This window comes from Eschrichtius robustus, chromosome 11 (genome assembly GCF_028021215.1).
Source record: "Eschrichtius robustus isolate mEscRob2 chromosome 11, mEscRob2.pri, whole genome shotgun sequence".
Lineage (NCBI taxonomy): Eukaryota > Metazoa > Chordata > Mammalia > Artiodactyla > Eschrichtiidae > Eschrichtius > Eschrichtius robustus.
This window is the reverse complement of record NC_090834.1, coordinates 43,341,930-43,364,317: the sequence shown is the minus strand read 5'-3', so window position 1 is coordinate 43,364,317 and position 22,388 is coordinate 43,341,930. Positions and strand designations below refer to the sequence as shown.

General features: G+C 39.9%; 1 protein-coding gene across 1 annotated transcript in view; it reads left to right on the top strand.

Annotated features, from left to right (window-relative positions):
• The window catches only part of DEUP1 (deuterosome assembly protein 1), a 98,775-nt gene extending 95,211 nt beyond the window's left edge, over positions 1-3,564 (top strand). Inside the window, exon 18 of the mRNA XM_068556071.1 lies at positions 3,388-3,564. Within this exon, the coding sequence (XP_068412172.1) occupies positions 3,388-3,564 (177 nt within the window). The remainder of the gene's footprint in view (positions 1-3,387) is intronic.
• The last annotated feature ends 18,824 nt before the right edge of the window (positions 3,565-22,388 follow it).

The following is a 22,388-nucleotide window of genomic DNA, read 5'->3' as shown; positions in this document are numbered from 1 at the left end:
CTCCTCCTACCCGTCTTGTTGTGGTTCCTTCTTTATGCCTTTCATTGTAGAAGATCTTTCCTGGAAGGTTCCAGTCTTTTTCATCGATGGTTGTTCTGCAGACAGTTGTGATTTTGATGTGCCTGTGAGAGGAGGTGAGCTCAGGGCCTTTCTACTCTGCCATCTTCTTGGCTGGTGTTTTGGGCCCTGTGTCAATCAGTCACTGCCTCTGAGAAGAGGGGGCGATAGTAACTTCCCAGGTGAGGCGGGAGGCTCCAGTTTAGCCACAGGCAGATCTCCAGAGAAGTGGCCAGCTGTGAGCTGTTAGCAGCCAAAACCCACAGCAGCTGGAGGATAGACGCACCAGCCTGGTGAAGGGATCCAGGTAGAGCACCAGCGGCATCCACTATGGTCCACTTCTTGACCCACTCAGATCCATGTTCTTTTCATGTTGTTCATTCCATTCAGGCTTAGCTTCTCCAAGATTCTGGCTGGTCGTAATTTCCGGGAAAATTTACAGAGGAGGGTTGGTAGAGCAAACTATAGCCCTTGATGCTGTCTCAAGGACTTAACTGATACTCATCTCCTCACCCACTCTAGGTTCCCGCCCCCCTCAACTGGCACTTCTGTTGGTCCAGGTGGCTTGCCTTGTGGGGTGAGCCCCTGGTTCCCATGCCCTTATCAGGATGTGGTTTGTCATCTACGGTTAAAACTGGGCATGAGAGCACCAAAAGACCACCTCAGTGGATTACCTGAGTTCCAAACATATTCCTCACTGCTTCCATTATGTAGTAGTAGTCTTACCTCTTCATGATGATTAGGGTCAGTTACCTCAGCCAGTATAGTACCTCTTTTCTGTGCCTCTGATCTGTCAGCATGCGGAGCCCAAAGTGACAAGGTACAGCCAAAGCTTTAAGTTTAGGGAGACTCTTACAGTCTCACTTGGTGAGAGGCATTCCTTCTCTGAGACCAAAGACCTGTAGACCAACAGAGGCTAAAGAAAGACAGAGACAGAAGGAACAAATTCTCCAAGAGGGCCGACAGACAGTGAAGACATTCCTACATCCTCCCTTCTGTTCCCAGATCACTGTTACAAACACAGTAGCGTATAACAGCCATTGGTTTAAAGTCTATACCATATGCTGAAGAATGGCACCCCATCCTTGCGGGATATGATTTCCAAGCTAATTCCTCAGCTGTGCCTTCAAGAAGCCTATCAGACTAGCATCATCTGGAGACACTTCATGCTGTATGTGGTAGAACCAGTAGATACCCGGTCATGCCCTCACTGCCATACTCCTCTGCTGTAAAGTAGGTTCGTTTATTATTAATCAGGATCTCATGTCAGTAAACCAGTTACTCTGTGAGCCCTCGGATAGTGGTGCTGACCGAGGCCCTGCAGGCAGGAAAGGCAAATTATAGGATACACGTCAGTTCTGGTAAGGATAACACATTGCCCTTTCCAAAGTATAAGGGACCCGATGTAATCTAATTGCCACTGAGAGGCTGGTTGATGTCCTTGAGGGACGGTGCCATATCAGAAGCTCAGCTTTGGCCTCTATTGCAAGCAGATCAGCCATTCAACAGGAACAGTAGCTAGATGAACCTGGGTAAAAGGGAGATGGTGCTGTTCGGCCCATGCATAATTTCCACTGGAGTGGCCAAGGACAGAAGCTAGATCAAGTCATCCTGTCTACGTCTTAGATGCTCTGTCTCAACCGGGGCACACCAGCATGACAGGAACTGTTCTGCAAATAGTATACAGTTTTCTGCAGCAGATGGCGTGGCCTTGCTGCAGAATCTCAAGGGTTTGTAACACAGCTCCCCCCGGAACCTTGCCAAAGGCGCCACAGAGCACTTTTCTCTATGAGAAATTCTTCTCGTATGAGAGCTGCTAAGTCATTTCACCCAACTAGCAGGATTGCTTTTCCCCCCACTCCCAACTTACTGCAAAGCCCTTTCTTGCTCTGGGCCCTGCTCAAAAACAACAAACAAACAAACAAACAAAACTGCCTCTGTGTCCACGTAATAAATGAGTCAGATTATTCCTCCCAAGAGTGGAACATGCTGCCTTCAAAACCTGAAGAGACCTACCAAGCTTTATGCTTCTTTCATAGTGATAAGAAATGCAAGGTGCATTAATTTATGCGTAAAAGGAGATGTCCTGACATGTTCCATATCACCAGACACCTACAAACAAAGTGTCAAGCCTTGAATTGCTTCTGCGGTTTGCCTTTCACTCTGTGGAGTACCTGTGTCTTTCCAAGCCTTCAACGTGCTTGCCAATTCTTGCTCATCAGGTCTTAGCATGATGCTCATGTTACTGTATCATGTCCTATAGTCTGCAGTCCGTGGAACGTCCAGGTGGTCCAGGCTCCTTGAGGGTGTATTATGACGGCATCATTAACGTAAAACATAATGTTGGGGCGAGAACACGGATGTGTACTGTTTTCTATCCCATGAGAATGCTAACTGCTTCTGATCTTCCTCCTTACTGAGTATTAAAAAGAATGCATTTGCCAGATCAACAGCAGCATACCATGCCCCCAAGACTGTGACATTCTACTTCAGTAAAGATGTGATACCTGGCACGGCAGCTACAGTTGGGGCTACTACTTGGATAAGCTGGCAGTACTCAACTGTCATCTGCCACAATCCCTACACTTCTGGCAGAGGCCAGACTTGTGAACTACATCCCCCTATAACAGAGTTCGCCTGCATACAGATCGCTGACTCTCCATACGCTTTATAAAAATCCCATTCTTCCCATAAAACAAAAGTTGAAGAAGAGTCTGGGGGTGCCGCAGAACTAAAAAATTAAAGTACAGATTTCCCCAACTTATTTTTTTTAATCAACTGAACAAATTATTTTGAATGAAACACTGTAAAATTATGGTATCATTGCCCTTTATTCCTCAGCCCCACACTGTGTGTGTGTGCATGTGTGCGTGTAAATAAGCACTACACAGGTCACAGTTAACTGAGCACTTCCATACCACATGAAGGGTGGAAGCAGGCACTCATCACTGAAGTGTTCTCAACTGCAGTTGGACGAACAAGATAGCCCCAGCATTACGCACCCACCTCCACTATACATCATGATTTTATCCCTCCTCACCTGGCCACCTCCATGCAGCAGCGAGCCCCCTTGAAGCCTAGCCTTAAGTTTCTTTCCTCCATAAGCTTTCTTTGCCCGACTCGACTATACTCTTCACTTGCTGTTTTCGTTCCTTAAGAGTTTCATTAGCAGCAACTGCATTACACTGGTGTAGAGTTCAGCTTAAGATACATTATTTCATTAAGAGTTGCAGTGTTTTGTCAGGGGTGAAGCATACCAAGAAATATGAAGACTTTTTGTAAAAGGCCTTGTGTTCCTCATCTAACTAACTTTTCTTTTTCTTTTTTTAGTCGCCCCCAGATATAGCCTTCCCAGCTTCTTTGGCTGCACAGCATTTCCTTCTGGAGGAGGAGAAGCGAGCAAAAGAACTTGAAAAACTTCTGAATACACATATTGATGAACTGCAAAGACACACAGAATTTACTCTGAATAAATACACCAAGCTAAAACAAAACAGACACAAATGAGCTTTTAAACTTTTTCATTTGCTTCGCCCACCCCAAGGAAAAAAGCTCTGGCAAAATATTTACAAAGCTGATTAATGAAACTGAGAAATTTTGTTCTGTTTTCCTGAGTAAATCATTTCTGTAAGGCAGCTAGAAAATAGTATTTTTTTCAATAAAGCTGTTTGTATTTCTGCATTAACAAACAAATTGTTCAGCTACAGAGTTACTCTAAATTAAACATGACTTCTCCAAAAGAGATTTTTTTCTCCAGTCTAAGGAATAGTTTGGAATTAAATATGCAGTTTTTTCCCACCTGAATCAATCATGTATACTGAAACCCATTTCCTCTGTAACAACACATGATGAGGGAAAGGGACTCACTATATTCTAAATACAAACAGATCAAGTGCAGGTCTCGTACTACGTTTGAAAACTCAACGATTTTTTAAAATGAATAGCTATGTAAACATCCTAAAATTTCTTTTAGGAAAAAAAGATACAGCTTACTGTTTCTGCATTCATCTTTGTAATGTCTCTCTGTTTTAACACAAAAGACCTGGAATGTGCTGTTTGCACACTTAAAACATATGTGCCAAATATTAATGCTTTCCTGTTAGTACTAATTATTCATGGACATAAGATAAAGAAACTATAAAGCATTGCTGTTGTTACCTTCTCCTTTGTCATACCTCTGCTTTAAGTACAATTAAAGAATGAGAAATTCTTTGGACTTAAAACATAAATGCCAAGTCTGTAAAGAATAGTAATAGCATGGTGGTGAACAATAAAACTCAAGTTCCAGATATACAAGCATGATAATCCATTTTTCTTTCTTTAAAAATGACATTTATATAAAGATTACGAAAAATCCCCATGTCATTACTCCAGGTTAAGTCCTACAGTTTTTATAGTTTTTTCTCTTTGATGAAACTAAATCTCCACATACAGAAAGGTAAGTCACGATGTCCTTAGACAAGTGTCATTGCCATGGGAAATGCAGAGCCCTGTTCACTTCAGGTGAAACAACCACGTGGGTTTGTAGAGCTCTTGATATTTGCAAAAAGCCTTCAGAGAGCATTATTCATTTCAGCCCAAAACAAGCCTGTGCAGTCAGCAAGGCTAGTATCCTTGTTCCTGGGAATCAAGCTGTTAAGAACTTGCTAGAATCACGGTGAGCAAGAGTCAGAAACGCCAGCTTCTGATTCCCAGCTCTGGCTCTTACCACGTCCCAGCATTATGTCTTGTAAGCAAGCAGGTGGTGAGCAGTGCTCTAGCCACAGAAGCCATGTTTTATGGCAAAACATCAGAGGGTACAAAGACCCACATGAAGAAAATAACCCAAGTTACCATAACTTTAATTAGAAATTTAGTAATTTCTAGCCTGGACACAAAGAAAATAGAATACTTTTCAGTGTTATCTTTAGAAGATGGGAAGAAAAAGTATGTTTAGGTAAAGGACAGTCCATAAACAAATTCTAAAACCTTTATATCCCTAATGCAAATGCAAACAATGCAAAAATTTAAAGGTACGTATCTTTAAAATACGCTACGTCTGCATGCATATATATGCATGCTGAATCGAAGACTCTAGACTACAGTGATCTTAAAACTTAACAAAGAGAGCATGAACCTGGAATATGTCCAGGACTCACAGTGCATTTGCCCCACCAGATTATTATGTCAAGTCCACAAGCAAACTTCTTTTAAATCACTAGTTCGGCATTCCTCTTCATACCCACTTTCTTAAAACAGTGGTTTTCAATAGTTTTTGCTTAACAGCAGGATTCAATGTTTGAAAGGAATCATATGCTGAAGCCCAACATATATACAGTCAAGATAAAAAGCAAGCAGCTCTGGTTGAACGTTGAAAGGAGAGGAGTGAGGCCTACCTGCTGCTCCTCCCTTCCCCGCCCCTCCCCTCCCCCTTCCCCCTCCCCTCCCCCCCCCCTCCCCTCCCCTCCCACCTCCCCTCCCCTCCCCTCCCCTCCACCTCTCCTCCCCGCTCCTCCCACCTCCCCTCCCCCTCCTCGCCTCCCCTCCCCAGCCACAGGGAATCGACAGAGCGGTTGCCCATGTGCTGCTGTGGGAGGGATAGAAGGAGAGGCAGCTGTGCTGTTACTACCTCAGGACAAAATACAGTTTCCTACAGAAACCATGCCATGAAGAGTGGTTATAACCCCCTTCATACTACAAAAGTCAGTTTAGCCCATGATTGAGCTAAAACACAATGAAAGGAGTAGAAGCAGAGCCGCAGGAGAAAGACCAATCAATCAGGTCACCTAACGCTGGGAGTCAACACAAAGAGGAGGTGGGACTTGAGTTAACTTTTGCCTTGTAATGGCCTAAATATATACTTTTACTTCTTAATTATCCAGGAGCAAACTGGTTTGAGAATCAACCAAATTTGAGGGAGGGAGGGCTGCTGGAAAAACACAGATAACCCCCAAATAGTTAAAACAAAATGCTGGACAGCTCTGGATTATCTGTCAACAGCGCCGCTCCGGCTAAGTGGGACGCGGTCTCCCCAGCACCGTGATCCTGAGACAGTGCCCTCCCCTCTGGGAGAGCAATCAGCTCAGCAGCTTGGGCTGCCTAAACAGAGGCCTGCCCTGCGGTGGGTTTGTCTAGATCCCTGCCATGCCTCAACCATGGTTAACCTGACCCAAGCAATCCGTAATCGTGGTTTTAACAGTGCTGTGTGGTTATCCCCTCCCCATCCCGTTATCTCACTTAATGTACATTTCCTCTTTATACATGCGCCTCCAGTCTCTCCAACTGGCCTGAAAGCTCCTAGAAAAGAGGAGTATTAGGCTTCTTTGCCTCCCCTGTGCACCTAGCACAGGTCCTGCTCATGGGAGGTACTGGATAAGTAGTGGTCAATGGGTGGATTGAATCCAGACATGGGGAATGCCTTTAGCAAACGCAAAAAGTAGAGGAAGTTTGAGGCAGTTTAGATACAAGACAAACTACTAGCCATATCAAATTGTCAGCTGCAGAAAGGAGCACAGAACTGTGAATTTGTCTGAATGCTGGTGGGTGTGGGGGGAGATTTTCACTTCATACTCGAGCTGACGTAGGACCATCTGAGCATCTACACACTCCTTTTATATGTTTTAACGAATGTCTAATAGGAATCTAATATAGAACAGCAGCCATGGTGCTTAATAGTTAGAGCAAATGAAACCATTAGAATCCCAGGAATGCAGAAGTTAGTGTGAGAGGGATTTGGGCCCAAGGACTTATGCCCAACTAGCAACTGAAACTCTGTCCTACCCTCCCAACCCCATAGCCTAGAGCATCACCAAGAGCTAAACCCTAAGGGATAAAGCATTCCAAACTGATGAAAGGCTCTTTCCTGCTACAGAGAGGATGCACTCACTGTGCCCAAAGATGATAATGAATGGGCAATGGGCCTGTGAGTCCTGGCTGAGGGAAAATCCTGGGGAAAAGTTTTCATGACCTCAAGGGACTCCCAAGGCAGGCATGAGGCAAAAACATTGGCACGAGTCACAGAAGCCGACTGGGCAGTGTTCAGAGGCTACCTGCCACACAGCACCATCCTCCAACATGGGTCAAGAGGGGTCACAGTAGCTCATGCAACTCAATAACAAACGAACAACCCAATCAAACAATGGGCAGAAGACCTAAATAGACATTTCTCCAAAGAAGACATAAAGATGGCCAACAGGCACATGAAAAGATGGTCAGTATCGCTAATTATTAGAGAAATGCAAATCAAAACCTCAATGAGGTATCACCTCACACTGGTCAGAATGGCCACCATTAAAAAGTCTACAAATAATAAATGCCGGAGAAGGTGTGGCAAAAAGGGAATCCTCCTACACTGTTGGTGGGAATGTAAAGTGGTGAAGCCACTATGGAGAACAGTATGGAGGTTCCTTAAAAATCTAAAAATAGAGTTACCATATGATCCAGCAATCCCACTTCTGGGCATATATCCAGAAAAGACAAAAACTCTAATTCAAAAAGATACATGCACCCCAATGTGCATAGCAGCACTATGTACAATAGCCAAGACCTGGAAGCAACCTAAATGTTCATCAACAGATGAATGGATAAAGAAGATGTGAGATATATACAATAGAATATTACTCAGCCATAAAAACGAATGAAATAATGCCATTTGCAGCAACATGGATGGATCTAGAGATTATCATGCTAAGTGAAGTAAGTCAGAGAAAGACAAATATATGATATCACTTCTATGTGGAATCTAAAAAAAAATGATAAAAATGAACTTATTTACAAAACAGAAAGACTCACAGACATGGAAAACAAACTTATGGTTACCGCAGGGGAGGGATAAATTAGGAGTTTGAGATTAACGGATACCCACCACTATATATAAAATAGATAAACAAGGACCTACTGTATAGCACAGGGAACTATACTCAAAATCTTGTAATAACCTATAATAGAAAAGAATCTGAAAAACACAAATATATGTTTATATGTGTGTGTGTGTGTACATATATATATAAAACTGAATCACTATGCTATACACCTGAAACATTGTAAATCAACTATACTTCATTAAAAAAAATTTTTGACACCTCAAAGGAGAGCGGTCACAGTCTTGTGACAAGGAGAAACATGAGTCAGAGTCAGCCAGGTAATTACTGTTATGGTGACCAGCAATTTCATTGCACAGCAGAACTGCCAGGTAATCTAGAACAGCAAGGCTTCAAACAGCAAAGGCTTCAGGAGGGCCAAGCATAGCACAAAGGAGATGCTCAGAGCCACCTAGCCAGACCCATGACCAGACTAGAAATTCTTAGGTCTTAAAGGTTCCCGACACATTTGGACAGGTTAGATCTGTTGGAGGCCAGGTATTCTCCATGCCTCGACCCCAGGACCATAACAAAGCTTCCGTTTCCTTTTCTGTAGAACAGGCACAATACTACTACCTATGTCAGAGAGTTGTTGTGAGATTAAGGAAGGCAATGCACATAAAGCTGTTAGCATAGAGTCTGGAACAGTGAGTACTCAGTAAATGCTAGCTGTGAGCACGTGCCATCCTTGCCCTCCTGAGGCATTAGGTCTGAGCTCAGAAGATAAAATACACCTTCAAAGAATAAGACTATCATTTATTGAGAACCATGTGCCAGCCACTATAATATACTCATTTAATCGTTAACAGTTCTACTAATAATTTACAAACCATAAAATTCAGCCATTTCAAGGGTATAATTCAACGATTTTTACTAAATTTACAAAGTTTTGCAACCATTGCCACAACCCAATTTTACAACATTTCCATCATTCCCCAAAGATCCCTAGTGCCCATTGGCCGTCACTCCCCCTTCCCATGCCCAACCCCAGGAAGCTGCTAAACTACTTTGTCTTTATGATTTACCTGGACATTTCATATAAATGGATTCATATACTGTGTGGGTTTTTGCATCTGGCTTCATTCATTTGGTATGTTTTTGTGGTTCATACTGTAGCATGTATTGATATTTTGTTGTTTTTATTGTTGTTGCTGAATAGTGTTCTGTTGTATCAATAAACCACATTTTCTTCATCCATTTCACTAGTTCACTGACATTTGAGTTGTTTCCACTGAAGCTATTATGAATAAAGCTATTATGAACATTTACATACAAGTCTGTGTGTGGACATGTTTTTGTTTCTATTTAGTACATTCCTATGAGTAGAATTTGAGTCACATAGTAAATTTATGTTTACCTTTTAAAAGAAACTGCCAAACTATTTTCCTAAAAGTAGCTACACCATTTTACATTCCTACCAGCAAGGCCTAAGAGTTCCGATTTCTCCATATCCACTCCCATACTTGGTACTATCTTTTTGGCGAGTCATTTCAGTGTGTGAGTGGTATTTCATGCTAGTTTTAACTTGCATTTCCCTAATGACTAATCATGTGAGCATCTTTTGTGTGCTTATTGAGCATTCATATATCTTTTTTGGTGAAATGTCTATTCAAATCTTTTGCCCATTTTATAATTATTTCTTCCTTTATTGAGCTATAAGAATTCTTTATATATTTTGGATATAAATGCTTTATCAGATATATGATTTGCATATATTCTCTTCCAGTCTGTGGCTTCTCTTTTCATTTTCTTAATGGTGTCTTTTGAAGTACATAAAGTTTTTAATTTTGATGTAGTACAATTCATCAATTTTCTCTTTTACAGACTGTGCTTTTGGCATCATAACTAAGAATTTTGCTTGACTCAATGTCACAAATATTTTCTCCTACATTTTCTTCTAAAAGTTTTACAGTTTCAGGTTTTACATCAGGTTTATGACCCACCCTTAGTTAACATTTTTGTATAGTGTAAGGGTCTAGATTCATCCTTTAACATGCAGATGGATACCCCATTGTCCCAGAACCATTTGTTGAAGACTATTCTTTACCCCATTGAATTATCTTGGTACTTTTTGTTGAAAAATCAACTGACCATAAATATAAGGCTTTATTTCTAGACTCTTACTTCTTTTCCATTGATCTATAAGTTTATCCTTATGCCACTACGACATAGTCTTTTTTTTTTGAATACCTGAATTTTATTTTTTTATACAGCAGGTTCTTAATAGTTATATATTTTATACATATTACTGTATATATGTCAATCTCAATCTCCCAATTCATCACAACACCACCCTCCCGCCGCCACTTTCCCCCTTGGTATCCATATGTTTGTTCTCTACAGCTGTATCTCTATTTCTGCCCTGCAAACTGGTTCATCTGTACCATTTTTCTAGGTTCCACATATATGTGTCAATATACGATATTTGTTTTCCTCTTTCTGACTTACTTCACTCTGTATGACAGTCTCTAGATCCATTAACGTCTCTACAAATGACCCAATTTCATTCCTTTTTATGGCTGAGTAATATTCCATTGTATATATGTAGCACAGCTTCTTTATCCATTTGTCTGTCGATGGGGATTTAGGTTGCTTCCATGACCTGGCTATTGTAAATAGTGCTGCAATGAATACTGGGGTGCATGTGTTTTGTGAACTATGGTTTTCTCTGGGTATATGCCCAGTAGTGGGATTGCTGGGTCATATGGTAATTCTATTTTTAGTTTTTTAAGGAACCTCCATAATGTTCTCCATACTGGCTGTATCAATTTACATTCTCACCAACAGTGCAAGAGGGTTCCCTTTTCTCCACACCCTCTCCAGCATTTGTTGTTTGTAGATTTTCTGATGATGCTCATTCTAACTGGTGTGAGGTGATACCTCATTGTAGCTTTCATTTGCATTTCTCTAATAATTAGTGATGTTGAGCAGCTTTTCATGTGCTTCTTGGCCATTTGTATGTCTTCTTTGGAGAAATGTCTATTTAGGTCTTCTGCCCATTTTTGGATTGGGTTGTTTGTTTCTTTAATATTGAGCTGCATGAGCTGTTTATATATTTTGGAGATTAATCCTTTGTCCATTGATTCATTTGCAAATATTTTCTCCCATTCTGAGGGTTGTCTTTTCATCTTCTTTATGTTTCCTTTGCTTTCCAAAAGTTTTTAAGTTTCATTAGGTCCCATTTCTTTATTTTTGTTTTTATTTCCATTACTCTAGGAGGTGGATCAAAAAAGATCTTGCTGTGATTTATGTCAAAGAGTGTTCTTCCTATGTTTTCCTCTAAGAGTTTTATAGTGTCCAGTCTTACATTTAGGTCTCTCATCCATTTTGAGTTTATTTTTGTGTATGGTGTTAGGGAGTGTTCTAATTTCATTCTTTTACATGTAGCTGTCCAGTTTTCCCAGCACCACTTATTGAAGAGACTGTGTTTTCTCCATTGTATATCCTTGCCTCCTTTGTCATAGATTAGTTGACCATAGGTGCGTGGGTTTATCTCTGGACCTTCTATCCTGTTCCATTGATCTATATTCCTGTTTTTGTGCCAGTACCATATTGTCTTGGTTGCTGTAGCTTTATAGTATAGTCTGAAGTCAGGGAGCCTGATTCCTCCAGCTCCGTTTTTTCCCCTCAAGACTGCTTGAGGCTATTCGGGGTCTTTTGTGTCTCCATACACATTTTAAGATTTTTTGTTTTAGTTCTGTAAAAAATGCCATTGGTAATCTGATAGGGATTGCACTGAATCTGTAGATTGCTTTGGGTAGTATAGTCATTTTCAGAATATTGATTCTTCCAAACCAAGAACATGGTATATCTTTCCATCTGTTTGTATCATCTTTAATTTCTTTCATCAGTGTCTTATAGTTTTCTGCATGCAGGTCTTTTGTCTCCCTAGGTAGGTTTATTCCTAGGTATTTTATTCTTTTTGTTGCAATGGTAAATGGGAGTGTTTCCTTAATTACTCTTTCAGATTTTTCATCATTAGTGTATAGGAATGCAAGAGATTTCTGTGCATTAATTTTGTATCCTGCAACTTTACCAAATTCATTGATTAGCTCTAGTAGTTTTCTGGTGGCATCTTTAGGATTCTCTATGTATAGTATCATGTCATCTGCAAACAGTGACAGTTTTGCTTCTTCTTTTCCAATTTGGATTCCTTTTATTTCATTTTCTTCTCTGATTGCTGTGGCTAGGATTTCCTAAACTATGTTGAATAATAGTGGCGAGAGAGGACATCCTTCTCTTGTTCCTGATCTTAGAGGAAATGCTTTCAGTTTTTCACCATTGAGAATGATGTTTGCTGTGGGTTTGTCGTAAATGGCCTCTATTATGTTGAGGTAGGTTCCCTCTATGCCCACTTTGTGGAGAGTTTTCATCATAAACGGGTATTGAATTTTGTCAAAAGCTTTTTCTGCATCTATTGAGATGATCATATGATTTTTCTTCTTCATTTTGTTAATATGGTGAATCACATTGATTGATTTGCGTATATTGAAGAATCATTGCATCCCTGGGATAAATCCCACTTGGTCATGGTGTATGATCCTTTTAATGTGCTGTTGGATTCTGTTTGCTGGTATTTTGTTGAGGATTTTTGCATCTATAGTCATTAGTGATATTCTGTAATTTTCTTTTTTTGTTGTGTCTTTGTCTGGTTTTGGTATCAGGGTGATGGCGGCCTCATAGAATGAGTTTGGGAGTGTTCCTTCCTCTGCAAGTTTCTGGAAGAGTTTGAGAAGGAGAGGTGTTAGCTCTTCTCTAAATGTTTGATAGAATTCACCTGTGAAGCCATGTGGTCCTGGACTTTTGTTTGTTGGAAGATTTTTAATCACAGTTTCAATTTCATTACTTCTGATTGGTCTGTTCATATTTTCTATTTCTTCCTGGTTCAGTCTTGAAAGCTTACACCTTTCTAAGAATTTGTCCATTTCTTCCAGGTTGTCCATTTTATTGGCATACATTTGCTTGTAGTAGTCTCCTAGGATGCTTTGTATTTCTGTGGTGTCCGTTGTAACTTCTCCTTTTTCATTTCTAATTTTATTGATTTGAGTCCTCTCCCTCTTTTTCTTGATGAGTCTGGCTAAAGGTTTATCAATTTTGTTTATCTTCTCAAAGAACCAGCTTTTAGCTTTATTGATCTTTCCTATTGTTTTCTTTGTTTCTGTTTCATTTATTTCTGCTCTGAGCTTTATGATTTCTTTCCTTCTACTAACTTCAGGTTTTGTTTGTTCTTCTTTCTCTAGTTCCTTTAAGTCTAAGGTTAGATTGTTTATTTGAGATTTTTCCTATTTCTTGAGGTAGGCTTGTATTGCTATAAACTTCCCTCTTAGAACTGCTTTTGCTGCATCCCATAGGTTTTGGATAGTCGTGTTTTGTCACTTGTCTCTAGGTATTTTTTGATTTCCTCTTTGATTTCTTCAGTGATCTCTTGCTTATTTAGTAACGTATTGTTTAGCCTCCATGTGTTTGTGTTTTGTTAAGTTTTTTTCCCTGTAATTGATTTCTAACCTCGTAGCATTGCATTGTGGTCAGAAAAGATGCTTGATATGATTTCAATTTTCTTAAATTTACTGAGGCCTGATTTGTGACCCAATATGTGATCTATCCTGGAGAATGTTCCATGTGCACTTGAGAAGGAAGTGTAATCTGCTGTTTTTGGATGGAATGTCCTATAAATATCAATTAAATCTATCTGGTCTACTGTGTCATTTAAAGCTTGTGTTTCCTTATTAATTTTCTGTTTGGTTGATCTGTCCATTGGTGTGAGGTGTTAAACTCCCCCACTATTATTGTGTTACTGTCAATTTCCTCTTTTATAGCTGTTAGCAGTTACCTTATGTATTGAGGTGCTCCTGTGTTGGGTGCATGTATATTGTAATTGTTATATCTTCTTCTTGGATTGATCCCTTGATCATTATGTAGTGTTCTTCCTTATCTCTTTACATTCGTTATTTTAAAGTCTATTTTATCTTACATGAGTATTGGTACTCCAGCTTTCTTTTGGTCTCCATTTGCATGGAATATGTTTTTCCATCCCCTCAGTTTCAGTCTCTATGTGTCCCTAGGACTGAAATGGGTCTCTTGTAGACAGCATATGTACGAGTCTTGTTTATGTATCCATTCAGCGAGCCTGTGTCTTTTGGTTGGAGCATTTAATCCATTCACGTTTAAGGTAATTATCGATATGTATGGTCCTATTACCATTTTCTTAATTTTTGGTGGTTTGTTTTTGTAGGTCCTTTTCTTCTCTTGTGTTTCCCACTTAGAGAAGTTCCTTTACCATTTGCTGTAAAGCTGGTTTGGTGGTGCTGAATTCTCTTAGCTTTTGCTTGTCTGTAAAGCTTTTGATTTCTCCAGTGAATCTGAATGAGATCCTTGCCGGGTAGTGTAATCTTCGTTGTAGGTTCTTCCCTTTCATCACTTTAAATATATCATGCCACTCCCTTCTGGCTTGCAGAGTTTCTGCTGAGAAACCAGCTGTTAACCTTATGGGAGTTCCCTTTTATGTTATTTGTCGTTTTTCCCTTGTTGCTTTCAATAAGTTTTCTTTGTCTTTAATTTTTGTCAATTTGATTACTATGTGTCTCGGCACGTTTTTCCTTGGGCTTATCCTGCCTGGGGCTCTCTGCGCTTCCTGGACTTGGGTGGCTATTTCCTGTCCCATGTTAGGGAAGTTTTCAACTATAATCTCTTCAAATATTTTATCGGGTCCTTTCTCTCTCTCTTCTCCTTCTGGGACCCCTATACTGCAAATGTTGTTGTGTTTAATGTTGTCCCTGAAAAATGGCAGAAGGCAGTGGAACAAAAGTATGAATACGTTGTTCAACAAAGTTCTCGGTGAAAATGAAAAATGTGTCTTTTATTTTTACTTAAAAACTGAAGGCACTTTTGGCCAGCCCAAATATAACCGATTTCTGTACATTGGTCTTGTCATCTGTGACTTTGCTGAGCTCATTTATTCTGGGGGGTGGGGGTGGGGGGGTGTGATGAATTGGCGGATTGGGATTGACATATATACACTAATATGTATAAAATAGATAACTAATAAGAACCTGCTGTATAAAAAAATAAAATAAAATTCCAATATTCAAAAAAAAAAGACTATGTGGTAGCGGCATAAGGATAAACATATAGATCAATGGAAAAGAATTAATTAAGAGTCTAGAAATAAAGCCTTATATTTATGGTCAGTTGATTTTTCAGCAAAAAGTACCAAGATAATTCAACGGGGTAAAGAACAGTCTTCAACAAATGGTTCTGGGACAATGGGGTATCCATCTGCATGTAAAAGGATGAATCTAGACCCTTACACTATAAAAAATGTTAACTAAGGGTGGATCATAAACCTTATGTAAAACCTCAAACTGTAAAACTTTTCGAAGAAAATGTAGGAGAAAATATTTGTGACACTGAGTCAAGCAAATATTTCTTAGCTATGATGCCAAAAGCACAATCCATAAAAGAGAAAATTTTCTACATAAGGATCATGTTGTCTTTAAATAAAGACAGCTTTTACTTCTTCCTTTCCATTCTGGGTGCACTGTCTTTTTTTTTTTTCTTTCTTACCTGATTGCACTAGCTGGAAACTCCAATACAATGTTAACTTGAAGTAGTGAAAGCAACCATGTTTTCCTTGTGCCTGATCTTATGGAAAATGTTTCAGTCTTTCACCATTAAGCATGATGTTAGCTGTAGGTTTTTTTGTATATGCTTTTTATCAGGTTAAGGAAGTTCCCATCTATTCCTAATTTGTTGAAAGCTTTTATGATTGGCTGTTAGATTTTGTCAAATGCTTTTTTTGCATCTATTGAGGTGATCATGTGGTTTTTGTTCTTTATTAATACAGTATTATTATATAAACTTATTTTTAGGATGAACCAATCTTGCATTCTTGGGACAAATCCTGCTTAATCATAATGTATAATCCTTTCTTACATGCTGTTGGATTTGGTTTACTAACATTTTGTCGAGGATTTTGTGTCTATATTCATAAGCAACAATGGTTTGTAGTTTTCTTGTCATGTCTTATCTGGCTTTGGTATCAGGGCAATTTTTATTTTATTTTATCTTTTAAATTTTTAAAAAATTTTACTCATTTATTTATTTATTTATTTATTTTTGGCTGTGTTGGGTCTTCGTTGCTGCATGCGGGCTTTCTTTAGTTGCATCGAGCGGGGGCTACTCTTCATTGCAGCGCGCGGGCTTCTCATTGCGGTGGCTTCTTTTGTTGTGGAGCACGGGCTCTAGGCGCACAGGCTTCAGTGGTTGTGGCACACGGGCTCAGTAGTTGTGGCATACGGGCTCTAGAGTGCAGGCTCAGGAGTTGTGGCACACGGGCTTAGTTGCTCTGCAGCATGTGGGATCTTCCTGGACCAGGGCTTGTACCCATGTCCTCTGCATTAGCAGGCGGATTCTTAACCACTGCGCCACCAGAGGAGCCCCAATTTTTACATCATAGAACAAACTGGGAAGTTTCCCTTACTCCTCTCTTTTCTGGAAGAGTTTGTAAAGGACTAGCATTATTTCTTCAAATATCTGATGGAGTTCGCTAGTGAAGCTATCTGGGCCTGGGTTTTTCTTTGTGGGAAAATTTTAGTTATTAATTCAATTTTTCTCCTTGTTATAGATCCATTCAGGTTTTCTATTTCTTCTTGAGTCAATTTTGATGATTGGTGACTCTTACATTAAATGTAATCTTTATAATAAGCCCTGAAAATAAGAATTAGGCCCATTTTATTTTGAGACTTAAAAGACTGAGTGATTTGTCTTAAGGTCAGATATCTGGAAAATGTCCAGTCAGTGGGACTGCAAAGTCCATGCTGCTTCTACCAGGTCACACTGCCTCTAAACAGACATAGGGCTTTTTAAGGTGACCCCCAACCCCCAGAGTCACCACTAAAAACAACCCTTTTTTGTGGATGCCTTAATCTATCCACATTTGGGGTTTTTTTTAAATCAAAGACTTGTGACTCCCTGAAGTACGAGTTGCTGGCAGCAGGGATGCTACCCACAGCCCAGGGTTCTCCCTTCTTTAAAGCCCCATCGAGAACCACTGCCTTAGGAATCCCACCCAGCATGATAGAGGTAAACCCTCTTGGGAAGGCACCCAATGGCAGAGGCTGCACTTAACAGTTTAAACGGACACACCTTCCTCCCCTGCCTGCCAAGGAGGGGAAAAACAAAATATGCCCAAGGACATAAGTGGTTAGACTGAACCACACTTGTTTTAACAATGACAGTTGACAACTGATAATCAAGACCTCTTCTAGATTAAGAGAAGCCTGATGTGTGACTTCCTAAATTTTGTTTACTCACACAGAAATGATATGGTTGCTCCCTTAACAGGAAGAACCATCAGCAATAAAATTTATTTGGCTCTGTGTGCGTCACATAAAATAAAGAACTAAGCTTCTCACTTATCGGGTCAACATGTCTTTTATCAGGTATGGTGAACCGCCTAAAAGATTATTATATAAGATGAGGCCAAAGGGCCCATACTAAGTAGATGCTATGCTGTACTTGAGGTGTGCATAACAGATCTATATCAGAAAATTTTATACATTAAAGTGACAAAATAGAAAAGAACTGAGCTAACGTTCTTCCCATTTTGGTATGATTTCTTTTTTGTTTGTTTGTTTCTGAAAACAAGAACAGCTTTGAAATTCCTCATTTTCATCAGCTTGAGGAAAATCTTCCAAAAGTCAGTACTGTTTCAGTTCAAACCATTTCCAATCCCAAACATATCTCTCAGCTGAGATAAATTGTTTCATGAGTCACTCCCAAATGACTTTGATGGATAAAATTATGAGTAACCAAATTAAAACAGCTCTTTGGCTTCACTTGCTGCATAAAAAGTTTAGCTTTTAACCAAAGGTTTTTATATTAACAAGAGTTGCACCCAAGAATTTTGGGAGAATAAATATATACATATATATGTAAATGTATATATATGTATACACACATGTGTGTATATGTACATATACATGTATGTATATGTAAGCAACGTATACACATACTTACATATACACACACAATGCTCTGAAAATAATCATCAATAAAATAATAAATAAAGAGAGGGAGGAAACTTTTGAAGTTGATAGATAAGTTAATGGCATAGATGATTTCACAGATGTATATTTATCTCTAAACTCATCAAGTTGTATACATTAAATATGTACAGCTTTTTAATATGTCAATTATATCTCAATACAGTAGTTTACAAAAACAAGCATGAATCAAGAACAGTCTAAGTGGGACTTCCCTGGTGGCACAGTGGTTAAGAATCTGCCTGCCAATGCAGGGGACAGGGGTTTGAGCCCTTGTCTGGGAAGATCGCGCATGCCACTGAGCAATTAAGCCCGTGTGCCACAACTACTGGGCCTGCGCTCTAGTGCCTGCAGGCCCCAAGTACTGAGCCCGCGTGCCACAATTACTGAAGCCCGCGTGCCTAGGGCCCGTGCTCCACAACAAGAGAAGCCACCCCAATGAGAAGCCCACGCACCACAACAACGAGTAGCCCCTGCTCGCCACAACTAGAGAAAGCCCGCATGTAGCAACGAAGACCCAATGCAGCCAAAATGAATAAATAAATTAATTAATTAATAAATTAAAAAAACAGTCTCAGGGCTTCCCTGGTGGCGCAGTGGTTAAGAATCCGCCTGCCAATGCAGGGGACATGGGTTCAAGCCCTGGTCCGTGAAGATCCCACGTGCCGCGGAGCAACTAAGCCCGTGCGCCACAACTACTGAGCCTGCGCTCTAGAGCCTGCGAGCCACAACTACTGAAGCCCACGCGCCTACAGCCCATGCTCCGCAACAAGAGAAGCCACTGCAATGAGAAGCCTGCGCACCACAATGAAGAGTAGCCCCCACTCACTGCAACTGGAGAAAGCCCGCGCACTGCAACAAAGACCCAACGCAGCCAAAAATAAATAAAAATAAAATAAATTAATTAAAAAAAAAGTCTCAGAGCTTAGAAAACAAAAACTTAGACACTACTTGAATATTAAAAATATGAGTACTTAAGGAAATAAAGGATTTAATGGCCAAACATAATAGCTTCATTTTGGAGAAAATGCATTTATTTAATTGAAGACACTATGCTAGATGTATAAGGCACTCCAAATTTTGCGTCTATTATTTAAGCCACCCAGTTTGTAGTACTTTGTTACAGGAGCCCAGGCAAACTAATCCACTTACATATCCCAGACTTGGAGCTGAAAAAGCTGACAATCTTGAAAGAGCAATGGGCCCAAACAAAAAGGCCCCCGCAGAGCCTGCTCTCTCTAGACAAAAGACAAGGAAAGGGGCAGCAGAGCAAGGCAGAAAACGTCTAGACAACAACCACTCTAATTCAGCCAAACACCACAGAGCAAACTGGAGACCCTCTCCCACCACACCAGCAAAGGTAGGCGGAGCGCCTAGATTTCCACCCTCAACCCAAATCCCCCACCAAAGTGATGTCAAGAAGGCTAAGTAGGGCAGCAGAACAGTCACTCTTTCATCCCCGCCAGCAGGTAAGGAGCCATCACCTCAGCAGTACCAGTGGAGACTAATGTGGGGAGCTCCCAGGAGGCAGTAACAAAGCCTCCCTACCCTTCTCCACTAGGGGGCATCCGTGAGGTCTAGTGGAGAGTCAGGATATTAACCACAGCTGGGTGGTAATGAGGCCACCCTCCTACGCCCCACAGTGAGACTGGAGTCCATGTCAGAAGCAGTAATGAGGAACCCCTGCCCCTCTCAGCCAGGGTGGTATCAGTAACAGACTACCGGGGGGCCAGAACTCCCACCCATCCAGCAGTAATGAGGAGCCCCTCTCCCCAGGTGTCAACAGAAGCTGAGTCAAGAACTGGGGTTTCTACTACCATCTGACAGGAATGATGCTGCACTCCATCTGTGCTCTAACATTGTCAGAATAGACCCACTAAAACACAAGATTTAATTAAGATCCAGAATCTCATTATATAATGCCCCAAACATCCAGGTTTCAGTCAACCGTCATACCAAGAACCAGAAAGATCTCAACTTGAATGAGAAAAGACAGTCAGTGAGGGACAACACCGAGATGACACAGATGTTAGAACGAGCCAACAAAGATTTCAAGCAGCCAACATAAAATGATTCAGCAAGCAATCAGAAACATAACAGGAAAAAATGAAAATAAGGAGTTTCAGCAGAGAAATAGAAGATGTAAAGTAAAACCAAATGGAAATCTTAGAACTGAAAAATACGATATCAAATAAAAACTCAGCGGAGGGGCTCAAGCAGAATGGAGGAGATGGAAGAAACAATCAGTGAACAATAGAAATTACCCAACCTGAACAACGTGGAGAAAACAGAATGAAAATTAAAATCAACAGACTCTCAGGAACATGTGAAACTATAACAAGGGACCCAACAATTGTGTCATTGGAGTCTTGGAAGGAGAGGAGAGATAGGGCAGGGCTAAAATGTACTCAAAGAAATCATCCCTGAAAACTTCCCAAGAGGCTGAGCAAACCCCAAACAGGATAAACCCAAGGAAATCCACATTGTGACATACAGGTGTCTCCTGCTTTTCGAAAGTTTGCTTTAAACCACTTTGTTTCTACAAAAGACCTATGCTAGTACCTCATTTCACTCACTAAAAGAAATCTGAAGAAAATTTTTGCTTTTATGAAAAAAAGAATTGTTTCTTTGCTTTACACCATTTCGGCTTACAAAAGGCTTCATAGGAATGCTCTACTTTCAGGTAACAGGGGAAGCCTATATTATAGTCAAACTTCTGAAAACAAAACAAAACAAAACAATCTTGGAAGCAGCAAGAGAGAAACAACACCTCAGCTATAAAGAGAAAACAATTTTAATTAAAGCAAATTTCTAATCAGAAACCATGGAGACCAGAAGTAACTGGCACAATATTTTTGAGGGCTGAAAGAAAAGAACTATTAACCCAGTATCTTACACACAGTGAAAAAGTCCTTCAGGAATGAAGGCGAAGTCAAGACACTCTCAGCTGAAGGAAAACCAAGAGAATTTGTCATGCTTTATACAATAATTAACTTTTTTGGTAATTAAAAAATTATAAAATTAATTATACAAAACTGGATCATGGACTTAAATGTAAAACTATAAAAGTTTTAGAACAAAACATACAAGAAAAGCTATGAGACCTAGGGCTAGGCAAAGAGTTCTTAGATATAAAGGAAAAGCACATTCCAAAAAAGGGAAAATTGATAAATTGGAAGTCATCAAAATTTAAAACTTTTGCTCTGCTAAAGGCCCTATTAAAAGAATGAAAAAAGCTACCACCAGGAGAAAATATTTGCAAACCACATATCCGAAAAAGAGCTAGCATCTGAATGTATACAAATCTCTCAAAGCCCAACAGCAAAAAAACAAATAAATAATCCAATTAGAATATGGGTAAAAGATATGAAGACACATTTCACTGAAGAGAATATACAGGTTACAAATAAGCACATAAAAAGATGTTCAACATGATTAGTCGTTAGGGAAATGCAAATTAAAACCACAGTAAGATATCACTACAGATCTATCAGAATAGCTAAAATTTTAAAATAGTGACAACACGAAATGCTGGCAAGAACACAGAGAAATTGGACTGTATTGCTGGTAGGAATGTAAAGTGGTACCGCCGCAACTCTAAAAAACCGTTTGGCAGCTACCATATGACCCAGCAATTGCACTCCTTGCCATTTATCCCAGAGAAGTAAAGACTTATGTTCACACACAAAAAGCTATACATGAATGTTCATAGTAGCCTTATTCATAACAGCCCCAAACTGGAAACAACACAGATGTCCTTCAACAGGTGAATAGTTTAACGGGGGGGTGGTACAGGGTACATCCTTATCATGAAATAACCACACAGCAATTAAATAAAAAAAAAAAAAACTGATTTATATAAAACCTAGAGGACTCTCCAGAGAATTATGCTGGGCAAAAAAGTCAATCCTAAATGGCTACATTTTGTTATATAACAAATATATACATAACAAAGCCATAGAAATGGAGACCAGGTTAGTGGTTACCATGGGACGATGGAGGGAGTGGGGCAAGAGGGAAGTCGGTGTAGCTATAAAAGGGGAACAGGGCATCCCTGTGGCCTCTGTTGACTGTGCCGGTGTCAATATCCTGGTTGTACTAGGTCATTGTACTACAGGTTTGAAGAAGTTAATATTGGGAAGAACTAGGTAGAGGGAACATAGGATCGCTCTGTATTACTTTTTACAACTGCATTTGAATCTACAATTATCTCAAAATAAAAGGCTTAATTTTTTTTAAAGTAACTATTCTTAGCTCTCCATCTGTTCAAAAACAGGTGGTAGGCTGAATTTGGCCCACAGGCTGTAGTAGTTTATAGAGCTTAATGCAAACAACAAGAAACACTACATGTTCATTCAATGCTGTCTTAGATGCTAAAACTTTAGAGAAATCTAGACACAATCAGAGGTCTTAAAATGTGTTTACAGTAGTTAGTTCTTATATTTATTGC